The sequence below is a fragment of the Dermacentor albipictus genome, chromosome 2 (assembly GCF_038994185.2).
Source record: "Dermacentor albipictus isolate Rhodes 1998 colony chromosome 2, USDA_Dalb.pri_finalv2, whole genome shotgun sequence".
NCBI classification, from domain to species: Eukaryota; Metazoa; Arthropoda; class Arachnida; order Ixodida; family Ixodidae; genus Dermacentor; species Dermacentor albipictus.
In genome coordinates, this window is record NC_091822.1 from 198,691,820 (window position 1) to 198,705,561 (window position 13,742).

General features: G+C 47.0%; 1 protein-coding gene across 2 annotated transcripts in view; it reads right to left on the reverse strand.

The window, feature by feature from the left end:
- LOC135904518 (coiled-coil domain-containing protein 50) overlaps positions 1-6,735 on the reverse strand; it is a 111,394-nt gene extending 104,659 nt beyond the window's left edge. Inside the window, exon 1 of one of the 2 annotated variants that reach the window (XM_065435319.1) lies at positions 6,444-6,735. In XM_065435319.1, the coding sequence (XP_065291391.1) occupies positions 6,444-6,531 (88 nt within the window). In that variant the 5' untranslated portion in view covers positions 6,532-6,735. The remainder of the gene's footprint in view (positions 1-6,443) is intronic. The other variant, XM_065435322.1, reaches the window with a different exon arrangement.
- Between the last annotated feature and the right edge of the window lie 7,007 nt (positions 6,736-13,742).

The following is a 13,742-nucleotide window of genomic DNA, read 5'->3' on the forward strand; positions in this document are numbered from 1 at the left end:
TTGTAAGCCCAATTAGAACAGAAGTAAATCTATATTTTGTAAGGCAAGGTTTTTAAATGGATTCGGAGGCGAATGTCGAAACATTTGCTGACCGTGATTAGTTCTCGAATGCCAAGCTTTCCGTTGTTCAAGTCTTCTCGTGTCATAAGCTGCAACGAGTTTGTGTAGGCAAGCCATAATTCCGACTATTGCTTACCGCGTGTTTGAAATCCGTGCGACATGCCATTGCCACACGGCGTGGCACTGGCACACAAATCCTGAAATCCAAAAACAGGGGCCGAGTTGGAGCGTCGTACAGCTTGTTATATCAAGCGTACTATTACTTTCTGCAGGATAAAGGTACAGTGTGTATTAGTTTTTTATACGCCGTGTCCCAGACAAGACAGCAGTAATTTAAGCGATTTAAAAATAGGGCACTGCAAGTTAGAAATTCCATATGTGGGAGATATTAAAGGCAGTACACTACGCCCACGACTTGGGGCAGTTTTCGAGCGAAGAAGTCGTAAATGGGTTCATCAAAAAAGACGCCTAACGTGTTTATTGTTTTCACAATTTCTGTTTTTGAAATCCCAATAGTAAATCTGCTTCTAACGTAACTTTTTTTTTCTTATTTATTTATGGATACCTTGCAGAGCCCTCGTGGGGCATTTGTGTAGGGGGGCAGTACAGCAAACACATACATTAAGATCAAAATAAATTAACACCTTAAGAAAGTAAAACATGGTTTAGTGCAGAAAGATTAGATTGAACCCAAGAACTTAACAAGGTTTCTAGCTCGAAGCAACACTGCCTTGGCTTTGTACGCGTTAACTTTAAGGCCGTTTTCAATAGACTTGTCCTGGACTTTACTTAAAACAACGCTGGCCGTCCTTACAAGGTTATGTGCGTCATTTGATTTAAATAGCAAACTAGTGTTACCAGCATAGATAACATACTTTGTGTGAGAATGAATGTTAACCAATTCATTTACGTTGAAATTAAAGAAGATATCCTTGAATGAAAAAAATGAAAAAAAAACAGCGAGGACAGGGCGCGACACAAGCAAGCGCCAGCATTCGCTAACTCAGCCATTGTTCAACTGTCGTACGAAGCTTTTTTCACTTTGTTACGTACTTCCTGCGCGTTGTTGTGAGTTCGGGGTGGAGAACGGGAGATCGACTCGTGGAGCAGCCGAAGACGAAACGAAAAGCTTCATACAATATGTACAAAAAGAGCGGTGAATAGTGTACATGTAGCGGTAAGAGCGCACCCGACCGACTGCGCGACTAGTGGCGACTCTCTCATCTAGCAACGGGCCGGTTCTGCCTTAAATGCCCTTGCCGACCGATCGTCGTCCGGAGAAACAACGCTGAGCGGGTGCTGACGTCACCCACGTCGCATTCCTTGCCGTCGCGGGAGAAGTCCTGGTACTGGGACCTGGCTGCCCCTCACTTACACCCGCGGGAAGGGGTAAGAAGTCCAATGAAACTTAGAAGGCTCGAATTTTGGCACAGAGACAAGGAACTCGAGGGGGCAAGCGGTCAGTGGATGTTTGAAGCGCAGCACAAGGGCAACCACCTGAGAAAAAACGCGGACGGAGCGCCCGTCGGCCCGATGACAGGCACGCATTTGGACGCCATAAACACGGCGTTTGTAGTGGATATTCTGCTTGCTTTTGTGCCACCTGTTTTCTCCACGCTCGTTCTTCGACAAGACATACTGAAGCTGATAGAAATCTGCAGCGCACATAACCTCTTTGTGGTACGTGAACAGGCGATGCACGCATGAGCGCAGGCACCGAGACGACACCGTGAGGCCCACCCAGAGACTTTTCGAGAGGAACACGCGACTTGCAAGCAAATAGGTAAACTGGCGGCATTATGCAACCCGTTCGCGACACCGCCCAGATCGACTTCGTGATTGAGCGCAAGAGCTTCAAAATGAACGTGTGAGTACTCCAAATGATTTGCTAGACTCACAGAGGGCAAGGGCCCCAAAAAGGTGCATCCGTGAATTTAAAAGAAAAACATAGCCTAATCTCAATCATACAAATGACCCAGGACCGCTTAAATTGTTCGTATAATCGGGCTTTCATACAAGGCTTTCCTGTAACAAGCGAAAGCCACAGTGCCAAAGTGAAAGTAAGGCGTTCGTTCTCGTTTGTGGTGATTACCATAGACTGGCTTAGGGCTTTCGGGGCCGTTCTTCTCTCAGTGTTGTCGAGGAGACATTTCTGACACGATGGAAGCAGCGCGAAAATTCGAAAAAGAAAATGATGAGGATCCACGCACTGTGGGAAATAACGTAGGCGAAGCATACTGTGCTGTTTGCTTTGATTGACGATAATTAGCAGTGATGTTGACGGGGAATGTTTCGTGTCTTCAGCATTTATTGCACCAAGGAAGAGGCGAGTTGGTAATAAATGTTACCTTGCATGCACCACTGCTGTTTGTCTTCGTAGTACGAGAGTAGGACTTTGGTAGTACACAGAACACACAGCGAGACGTGTTTTCTTGAGGCGTTGTCGTGCGCCAACGTTCATAACGTCCGATTAGGTTAGTATCGTCATGGCCTCACACGGTCCATGCATCGTGGCAAAAGTGTTCAAATTTACTTGAATTATGGGACTGTACGTGCCAAAACCACCATCGGATAATCAGGCACGCCGTACTGGCAGACTACGGATTAGCTCTGACCCCCTGGGGCTCTTTAACGAGCACTTAAACCTAAGTACGCGTGCGCTTTTGTATGTCGCCCCCCGTCGAAACGTGGCTGCCGCGGTCGGGATGGAACCCGCGACCTCGAGCAATGCCATAGCCGCAAAAATACCACGGCGGGCACAGAAGTGTTCAACTGAAGTGCGACGACAAGACGCTACGGCACTTTGCGGCTTTGAGTCCGCACGCCGTGCGTCAGTTGCCCGCTTGACAAATTTGCATGGTGTTTATTTTTCAGAAACAGCAGAAACGTTACGTACCGTACCTTGAACTTAAATTTATCCAGTTTATCCGCAACCACTGCCGTGTCTAAAACTATAGTGTAGTAGCGAGGGTGCCTCGCACGCGCGCGCTCACCGAAGCACCCAAGCATCGTTTCCTCGCCTTCTCTCTTTCCCGCCCTCCCCCCCCATGTATGCGAGTCGCGAGCGAAGAGTGCCAAGGGTTTCGTGTAGCTGCGTCGGCTCTAGTACCCATTTTCTGCCTGCTCTCCCCCCTCCTCTCTACCATTCTATATACCTTCCCTGAAATTTTTGCAATGCTTTTGCGGGAGGTCACGGATAACTACAGCCGTCAATAGGGTATTGTGGCGACTTCCAGGGAGCTCCAGAGGGCACCGCGCACATTCGGCGCGGTGCAGAGGTCCAAACGCGTTCCAGAGCATGCGTCGTGTGCACTCTTTCGAGAGCGCAGCCATCGCGGAACGTATTTCCTACGCCGCCTTTACGGCATGCGCCCCATTCTGTGAGAGAGCGAGCGGCGCATTACCCGGTGCATTCTGACCTGCTGTATCACACCGATATTGTGTTCAAACGTGATGCTATTTAGAGATTCGATTTCATCATAAGAAAGCTGAGCGTCTTAACTGTGGTTGATGCCGTGTATGCAATTTAAATACATATATCGACAACAACTTAGTGTTTATTTTTCTCTCAGGAGGAAAGAAATTTCAACTATTTAAACTGCTCCCAAAACAACCATGCGCATCATTTTGATTCAATGTGAAATGAGAACTGCCAAAACAAAAATGTTCAGCCCAGTACAGAAACTAGACGTAAACCACGATGTGCAATCCCTTTCAGGTCTCATGAAGCACTCCTGTGGTCTTCCTGGGCCTCATTTACTGTATCATGAGTGGCTTCTTGCGTGTTTCCAGTGCTTGGTTGCAGATGTCATTGCCTGTATGCAACTGCCATTTTGGTGTCTTTGAGTTCGCCATCCTCGAACCACAATTTCGATTGCAGAAATATTATGCACCGGAACAACTCTGATTTTGTGATGCATTTCAGCTTGTGAACAAAATGTTCACTCAAGCTTTTCTGCTGACAATCAGTGGTGAATGCAGTTTGCGAGAACGACAGTGTAGAGATCACATCATCCAAACAACCCAGAGAGCAGCACATCACTGTCATAGAAGTCACGCACAATTTATTGTACTTGTCAGTTATGGGGGTCTCAAACATGCTCTTGGGGCAAAGGAATGACAATACAGTACTGCAAAAAAAACTGGAGGGCGCTTTGATGGAGGGCACATTGATGCACCAACTTAATGGTGCATCAACGACCGGTTCAGAGAGCATTCTCTATAGGTTAAGACAAAAGAGGGCAAATATACACATTTGGTTGCCCATATCATCGTGTGTGCTTGCGAGGCACTTTTTTCTTAGACCACTATCTTAGGCAAGTCTGCAAACCACACAGCTCGAGTTAGGCAGTGTCTTGCCTTCAAAACATGCTCATTCGTTCAGCCAGAAATGGTAAGATTTTTTTTTTTCAATTATAGCTTCATTAAATTTATGCACGGGAGCCAAAAATGCAGAGCGTTTCCAACACGCGCACTTGCATACAGGTCAGAGGTTAATAGATTCGCCGCTAAAAGAGAAGTACGCGCTCGATGAATTTATTTATTTTATTTATTCATTCATTATACCCTCAAACTCGAAAGAGTTGTAGAGGGAAGTGGGTTACGAAGGAACGGTAAGTTATACAACAGGAAACGGTAATGCAGAAACCATTAGAGCAGAATACACAAGAAATAACGATAAAACAAAAACCGCGTGATACAAACAAAATGACTCGCTATATGGCACAGCTAATTACAGTGAAACACTGCAAATAAAGATTGTCTGAACAAAGCATTATTCGTGATAGAAACAGGATTGGCGGGAAGGCAGTTCCATAATTTCTACACGGCTGTAGCGAAAGAGCAGCAAAAACGCTTAGTCGCCGCTTCAACTGAAGCACCAACGCAACAAAATTTTATACTGCATCAAACAAAAACACAAATGTCACCATTATAGAAGCGTGTCAAACTTTCAATTTTTCTATGCAGAACACATTCGGCACGGGTGTGATCCAGTGAACATACTCTCATAACCACGAATGTTTTCGTGGTGTCATGGATGTGTCGCGAGCCAATAACCTTTTGCTACATGCACGTCCTGCGTCTCCTCATGTATTCAAACAACGCTCCCACAATGAAATGTAAACGATTGGACTGCGCTCCACACAACCTCTTTCTAAGCATATCCCAACGGCAGCCGCGTCGGAAAATTATGACGCGAACGGCGATGCCTGTGCGCGCTCAGTCTTGTGCATCTATCTTCCGCGCCGCACAAGACGGGTGCTGTAAGAAAGGACTCATTAGCATACGCGCCAAGCTGTGTGAACACGCTTTTAATCGCGGGTACCCTTGCGCAACCAAGATTCCAGCCGGCCGGCCCGCTTACTTCCTCATTGCTTGCATCAGTTTATGTCCATAGCCGGTCAGCACGGAACGTCCCACTCGGGAATTGCTCTCGAAAATAAGCACAGCCGACGAGCGGCCCCGTGCCAAGAATAGTGCTGCTAGAAAAGCGTGGATTTCCACCTGGACGGCGAGTGGGAAATACGGCGTTTGCAGGCAATTCACGACCACCACGATCGCCGCGTGGTACCGCACCTGTTCTCCCGTGTCTACTTTGCTTCACAGCAAGATAGGCTTGGGAGAATTGTTTCCTCGAAGGATTGATGGATCGGCTGTCACCAGCAAGATCCTGTGCCTGTGGCCTCAAATAGTACGCGTGAACGGAAGTATCGTTCTGTAAGAAACAGCAAAGAGAGGAAAAAGAAGGATGCTTCACCAGCCTCTCCCTTGTTGCCGCATCCCAGAGACCAAGACTGTCAGCATCTAACGAGACAAGCGCGATAAGTTGGCTTCTCAACCCGCGTGCCGCGGGACACAGCGAGCACCTTCGTTCGCGAATAGAGCGTCCGTTCGCGCGGCGATGATCAAATATTCAACGAAACTGTACGCTTCTCTGCTTTCTCGATACAACCAGTACAACTCTCTTCTTGGGTTCATCCTCGCTGTTGCCACATGAACGACGCGCGTGTGCGACTCCTGAGACCAGTGAATAGAGCGTCTCCGAGAGTTTACTGACACTGGCCGTCGAGGCGCACTGCAAGGCTTGCCATCAGTGTCGACGCATATACGGAGCGCGCGCCTGTCACTGCGCGAGGTCTGAAAACCCGACAGGAATAAACGTAATCAAACACGACCGAGCATGCATCGAAGTTGCTCTCTCAAGTGGTTGTGCTGCTGTCGCGCAGCCGACAAGGAGCTAGAACGGTTCGATTCGCTTCTTCGCAGCGTATTATATCGCAAGCAAACCCAAAACACAACGAAGGGCATGCAGTGCCAGTGCGCCTATGATATCAAATACTCGAGCTGAAAGGAAGTTTTTGGCAGGATGTTTGCAAACGAACCTTTTTCGACGCGTCCCTCCGGAACAACAGATTGCTCTTCGCTAGGTTGGGCATCGGCCATGCTTCGCACGGTGCATTCCATTGTCATGCGGGTAACCACACAGTCAGACACACACGGGCAAGGTGGACATGGCACCGCGGAAACACAAGGTATCGACTCCTCACGCCGGCGGTCACTACAAACACCGTCCTGCTACTACAACCACTAGTACAGCCACATCACAACGCGCGCTTTCTCTTACTGCTTCTGCATCTCCTCCACTGTTTGGAGTGGGAGGAGCAGTCTGCCTCGCATACTCTCGCACCCATATTTAATGTTTGATTTCCACTGCTCTAGCAACGTGAATCAGATATTTTTGAAACCCTTTTGAAACCATTAATCGAGTTTTTATGTTTGTTTGCTTTTTTTTTAAGCGCAGAGTACACGTTGTTTTGAGGGCAATTTTGTTTCATTTGTGTACTGCAGCGCCACCGGCGGCGCTACTATGGTGTACAGAATAGGGCAGTGTATCGTTCAGCCGCGAAAGCGTGCCTCTTTTTGCGATGAAGGCCGAGGGTGCTGGAGCACGCCGGTCTACTGCAACGCCACCTGCCGCTACAGCTTGTAGTCATTGCTGGCAGAGGAAAAATAACGGTGCAACACAGGGCCTCCGGGATTTGCAATTATGGTTGTCGCGGAGGTCGTGCATGTACGTACGGAGCTCGCTAATTGCTTGCTGTGGTTTTTCCTGTCACATTCGCACATTCTTTATGTGCACGGGAAGCGCTGGATTTGTAAACGTGTTTGTTTGTTTGTTTGTTTGTTTGTTTGTTTGTTTGTTTGTTTGTTTGTTTGTTTGTTTGTTTGTTTGTTTGTTTGTTTCAGTGAACCCTGGGGACCGCATTTCTAGTTGATGCAACATGAAAGGAATCCCACGCAACCTACCAGGCACAGTGCAGGTGCTCCTTCCGGAATTCTTATCGTCATATGTTTCGAAATATTAAAAACGTATGCGTGCTTACCGAATTGAATGAGTTGACGAGTGTCTGTTTGTCTTCTGCAGCCGAAACGTGGAGCAGACGATCAGGAACACTGCATGATCTGTGGTTGGAAACGTGCAAGCTTAGACACCGTTATTGATGTATCCTAACAGTTTGTAGTGTTTATTTTTTGTGAATTATATAAATTTTAATACAGCGTTTTAGTTCATAAATGCAGAAGGTTTTGCACATGCTTATATTTCGCGCGCTAGGCACGCCGGTCGATCACAGCGCGCTACTGGTGTCGTCATCGCAGAAGCGTCCCCGATTCTCCCGGTTTTGCTGTACCGACGACACACTGCCCCATTTCAGTACACCATAGCACTACTACAACGACGCGCATTACGAACTCGCACTCTAAGATCCTCATATGCAGTCACGCTTCTTTCATGCCGACGCATATTCACCGACACTCACCTGCAGTACTCGCCGACAACTACATCACACTCGCCAACGGTCATTCGAGTTCATATTCACATTCTCTTGCAGCCTTCGCCTCTCGTGCTCTATCTCAAACCCGTGAAGTCAATGTGGAGCGAGTATGCCGATCTACGCATGGACTGGCAAGCGTGTTACGCTGGTTATCACCGAATGCCTACAAACAACTTCCTGGGAAAATCAGACACTTACTTTACTTTATCAGATACTTACTTTATTCATTACTTCTCTCCACCTTGCGGACTTCCGCAGAACTACTACGTCAAACTTCCTGATGCTTCAAGATGAAGGAGGAAAAGCGCAAGAGCCAGGGCATAACACTTATGCGTCATTTTGCGCTGTTTATTCATTTTATGGTAGCTCTAATTACGTTGCGACCACGGATGTGGAGTGATACCAGTTATGGGGCATGACATTTTACGCATTTGCGTAAGCTGCGACAGACAGATACAACGCTGTAATATCGAGTTATAGAACCGTATCTGATGAGCCAACTACGCCCCATCGACTGCGAGTTTACGGACCACAATAGGATCTGCGGGAAAACAAAATCCGTTCGCAGGCAGTTATTCTCACACAGCATGAAACTCGGAAGTATCGACTTATGAAAGCAAACACCGTATTGAAGGGACACTAAAGGGACACTAAAGCGAAACAATTAAATCAGTTTAGACTAATGAAGAATTGTTTGAGAACCCTGCAGGCAGTCATTAAAAAAATATAGTTTGATTATTAGATGAGAAAATGATGGTCCAAGTATCAGTATTTGAATTTGGCGCCGAAACCCCAGCGCCTGTGCGTCAGCGTGACGCCAGGGATTCCGAAGTACGTTTTCGCATTTGGGCTGTGTTGGCTGAGTAAAAGTTCCTGAAACTTGCCATGCTTAATATTTGGTTCCTTCAGAACACAGTGTAGTCAATCTGTACCGCTATATATAATTAGTAGGGCCTAGAAGATGCCATCAAAATCCACGACGTCACAGCCCCCAGGTCAACGTTATGCCTAACGTTATGCCTGACGTTATGCCTCAACGTTATGCCTAAGATTCTGGTAGAATGCACTGATTGTTCGCCTTCCTTTTCAATCATAATGGTATACAAGCTTCCAGTCAGGAGCTGACAATGTCTGCCGTGTGCGATCCACCCCATTTTTGTTCTTCTATGAATTTCCTTCTCATGGTCAGGGTTCCCTGTGATTAGTTGACCTAGGTAAACGTACTCCTTCACAGACTGTAGAGGCTGACAGGCGATTCTGAACTGTTTCTTTGCCCGGCTATTCATCATTGTCTTAGTCTTCTGCATATTAATCTTCAACCCCACTCTTACACTCTCTCTGTTAAGGTCCTCAATCATTTGTTTCAACACGTTTGCATTATTGCTGAATAGAACAATGTCATCGGCAAACTGAAGGTTGCCGAGGTATTCGCCGTCAATCCTTACTCCTAAGCCTTCCTGGTTTAATAGCTTGAATACTTTTTCCAAGCGACAGTGAATAGCATTGGAGGGATAGTGTCTCCCCGTCTGACCCCTTTCTTTATAGGTATCTTCCTGCTTTTCTTGTGTAGAATTAAGGTAGTGTGGAACCTCTGTAGATATTTTCCAAGGTATTTACGTAAGCGGTCTGTGCTCTTTGATTACCGTAAAATGAGGTTACTTTGTGACTGCAGGGGTTACCTTGTGACTAGCACTCGGTTTTCTGTATTTTAAATCTCGCGTTACGACCAGGCGCCGCCGAAAAGCTATGAGCCACTCAACAACCTCGTCTGACATGCCGTGTCACCTAGCGGCAGCCGACCGAAGTTCCCGCGCTCCGGAGCGGCGGAGCCACTTTAGAACGGTGCTCTAGACGCCGACAGGTCGAATGGTGTTTTAGCGCGCATTGTTGAAGCACCGTAAACTTTACGTGCTCGACCCGTCCGCACGAGAAAAACCGCGAAAACAGTATGTACTTCTGATTGTGAATATGTAGGCTAAAATAAACTGTAATAAAAATTTAGTCAAGTCATGTTTGAAATGTTGATGCTTCGCGGGGTAACTTTGTGACACGCCGACTGTCGCAAAGTTACCCCACTCTGTTTTAAGGCGACAACGTTAAGGAGCTCGTGTCGCAGAAACGCCGGTGTCGTCGGCGTCGGCCATGAGCGAAAAATCCTGGAACGCAATTCATAAGTAATAACAACTTGCAAGATGGGCTAGGTGGGAATCGAACCAGGGTCTCGGAGTGTGAGACGGAGACGCTACCACTCAGCCATGGGTTCGATGGTTCAAAGCGCGACAAAAGCGCCTCTAGCGAATGTGGTGTTGCCTTAGAAACGTGCCGTACAAAGTTATACTGTGGTGTATATCGGTAATTATGATCATGTAAATTACAGAAGTCGCAGTTAAACGAGTAGCGAAGTACGTTTCCGCTACATTTCTTCTGCGCTTGGCGCACACGCAGAGCCATCTTGCGGCAAACACAGAAGACCCCCTCCTCGTAATGTACGGCGCTGCCCCGACAGCTGGCGCGCCACTCACCCGCTTCTCCCCTTCGTCTCGTTTAAGCGCACTGGGGCCGTGCGAGGAACGGTGTGAGGATGCCCCAATACCCTTTCGTTTAATAAGTTTTCTCGCTCTCTCCCCTTCCAACTTCCAGCGTGCGTCACCGGAACCTCGTGTTTAGGCCACGCGGCTCCTCTTTCCGCTCACAGCGCGATTTCTAGGTGCAGCGTCCGATGCGGGACGCCTCTTGCGTGATCGCTGCGCCGTAGCGCGTATGGTGGGAAAGCGTCCCCTGCGATGTGTGCCGTGCTGCTGGCGAGGAGTCATGCGTCTGTGTGGTGCTCCCAAGCGAGACAGAGGACGATCCCATCGAGGCGTCAGCCCCATGATCGCGTCCGCCTTCATGGCGCGTCGCGGCCCGGCTCTCCGCGCCGGTCACGACGTTTGGCTCGCGTGGATCGTTTCTCCCTCCGAGACACCGAGTTCTTTATCGTTCCGCTTGCTCAGGTGCACGTTTCGTTGCCGCGTCGAACGCTGCGTTGCTCGGCGGTCACCGCGTGATTGGTGAATGAGTGGGAGGTGCGAACGGCGTGCGATAATGCTATCGCGTTCTACTCTTGAAGGCCAAGCTTAAGCGTCCTTCAATATTTTAATTTAAATTATATGTTGTTTTGTTGATTTTGCAGCGTTTAAGAGAGATGAGGAATTATAAAAGGAAGCTTGGTGCACGGCCGTACCAAAATTATACCCAAGAAACGTTGAATAATGCCATTCAGTTGGTCCTTTCAAAGAAATTGTCATTGAGGGCAGCACTGAAAGATTAGTGAGTACTATTACTACTGTTTTTAGGTCCTTACCTATGCATTACCGTTATCTATGTCATATGTGTTGTCTGTTTTTCCTCTTAGGTTCAATATTCATCGGAACACCTTCTGGTTAAAGACTAAACAGGCTCGGGGTTTAGTCGATCGACCGGCTCAAAAAGTTGGTCGTCAACCTGTTTTTATGGAAGAGGAGGAGCAGAGGTTGAATGCTCATGCAATCGCAATGTCTTCATTTGGCTTCCCAATGACAAAGTTTGACTTGCGTTGTGTGGTGAAGGTGTACCTTGACCGAACGGGAATGTCTGCCTTCAAAGATGGCAAATTTGCCGGTAAGGAGTGGGTAAACTCTTTCATGAAACGTCACAAAGATATCCTCTCTGAACGCGTGCCAAAAACATCGCATATGCAAGGGCCTGAATGGATGCAGAAGTGATCGACACGTTCTTTGGCCATCTGGAGAAAGAACTAGATGATATTCGGGACGAAAACATTTGGAACTACGACGAAACAAATAAATGTACAGGATGATCCAGGGAGCCAAAATGTGATAACTAGAAAAGGAGCTAAGTATCCAGAAAAAATTCTAAACGCATCGAAAGTCTGTACTTCAGTTATGGTTTGTGGAAGTGCTGCGGGAGAGTCGGCTCCGCTTTAGATCAATTACAAAGCAGGAAAGCTTTGGTCGACATGGACAGAAAATGGACCAGAGGGGGCCCGGTATAATCGAACGAAATCTGGTTGGTTCGATCACCAAATTTTCGAAGACTGGTTCATGTCACTTATGCTCCCCATATTGAAAAAGTAAGATGGTCCAAAAGCTCTCATCGGGGACAATTTGAGTTCCCACATTAGCCTCGAAGTGCTTCGTCTGTGCAAAGAAAATAATGTAAAGTTCATCGCGCTCCCACCGAATGTGACTTACCTACTGCAGCCTCTCGATATGTCGCCGTTTTTCGTAGCCTGAAAATAATTTGGCGTTCGCTTTTGGCGGAATGGAAAGAGTCAACCTCTGGAAGCCACTGCACATCTGTGCCAAAGGACGAATTGCTCGGTCTACTAAAAAAAATGACGATCAAATTGGAGGAAATTATTAAAACAAACCTGAAGTCAGCATTCCGAAAAACCAGGATTTTCCCCCGGGACAAGACCGAGGTTCTCCAACGGCTTCCTAAATCAGTCCTCAAGGAAATCTTGAAATCCATGACAGACGTCGCAGGGTATGTCTTCTTGGAGGATTTAAATAAAGGAAGAAAATAAGTGACTGGAAAGCGGGCCACCAAGAGGAGGGAGATGCTCAACGTCCCAGCGGGGAAAAGCATATCGGTTGCCGAAGTAGAAGAAGCCAGCAGGACGGGAAAACCGACAACCGGAAAGAAAGGCAGCTCTTCCTCCGGTATTGCAGCTAGACGACCTAGAAAGAGGTCTTCTCTTGAGGACGACAGCGCAGAAAAAAGCAGTGACAGCGAATCGTCTTCAGATGGTCAGCACGGCGACAACAAAAGGTGGTCGGAAGGAGATGCAAGTGATTCCGAAGTACTCTCCGGAAGTATTGACAACCTATCGGAAACGGACACTCCTACCACTTCCATGATTCCAAATACTAGCAACGTCCAAAGGGTCCGCGGTACGGGTTCCGGAGAAAGCATCTTCAAAGATGCTGACTTTGTCATAGTAAACTTCGAGGGACAACTTTTCATGGGAAGAATAATGGAAGTCAAACCTGAGGGGTACATCGTCAGCACTATGGAGAGGACCGAAAAGAATTGGAGATGGCCGGACCGTGAAGGCGCTATTTTCTACTCAAAAGAAGAAATTTTGTACACAATTGAATCCCCTAGGCCGGTAGGCAAGTGAGGCATCTTTGAGGTAAAAGATCTTGATTGAGGAGCTACATGTATGAATAATTTGTAATATAATTGTAACGTTGCCAGAGCAGAAACCTATTGTAGATAACGCAAATAAACTTTTGATGGGGTAACTTTATGCCAGCCCTTTTCTTCCTAATCATATTCAGCCAAAAACAATGTTGTCACAAAGTTGCCCCGTTGTGCGGGGCAACTTTGTGACAGCTTTTAAGCTGAATATAGCCATTTGTATTACAGATGCGGATTTGTAGAATATACCGTCGTACGAGGGAAGGTTTTAGCAACATTACGCCACAATGTCGCCTTTATTCGCCTTTATGTTGATAATTGTTCAATGAGAGAATCAAAACGTACGAAATCTGTCACAAAGTAATCCCATTTTACGGTACGTAATGCCTCTACGACTGCTGGTATCTCTACTGAATCAAATGCCTTTTTGTAATCTATGAAAGCCATATAGGGAGGCTTATTGCACTCTGTGTATTTCTCAATTAACTGATTAATGACATGCATGTGATCCATTGTAGAGTATCCCTTCCTGAAGCCAGCCTGTTCCCTTGGTTGACTAAAGCGCAGTGTTGCCCTTATTCTGTAGGAGATTATTTTGGTGAATATGTTATATAACACCAGGAGTAAGCTAATGGGTCTATAATTTATCAATTCTTTAACGTC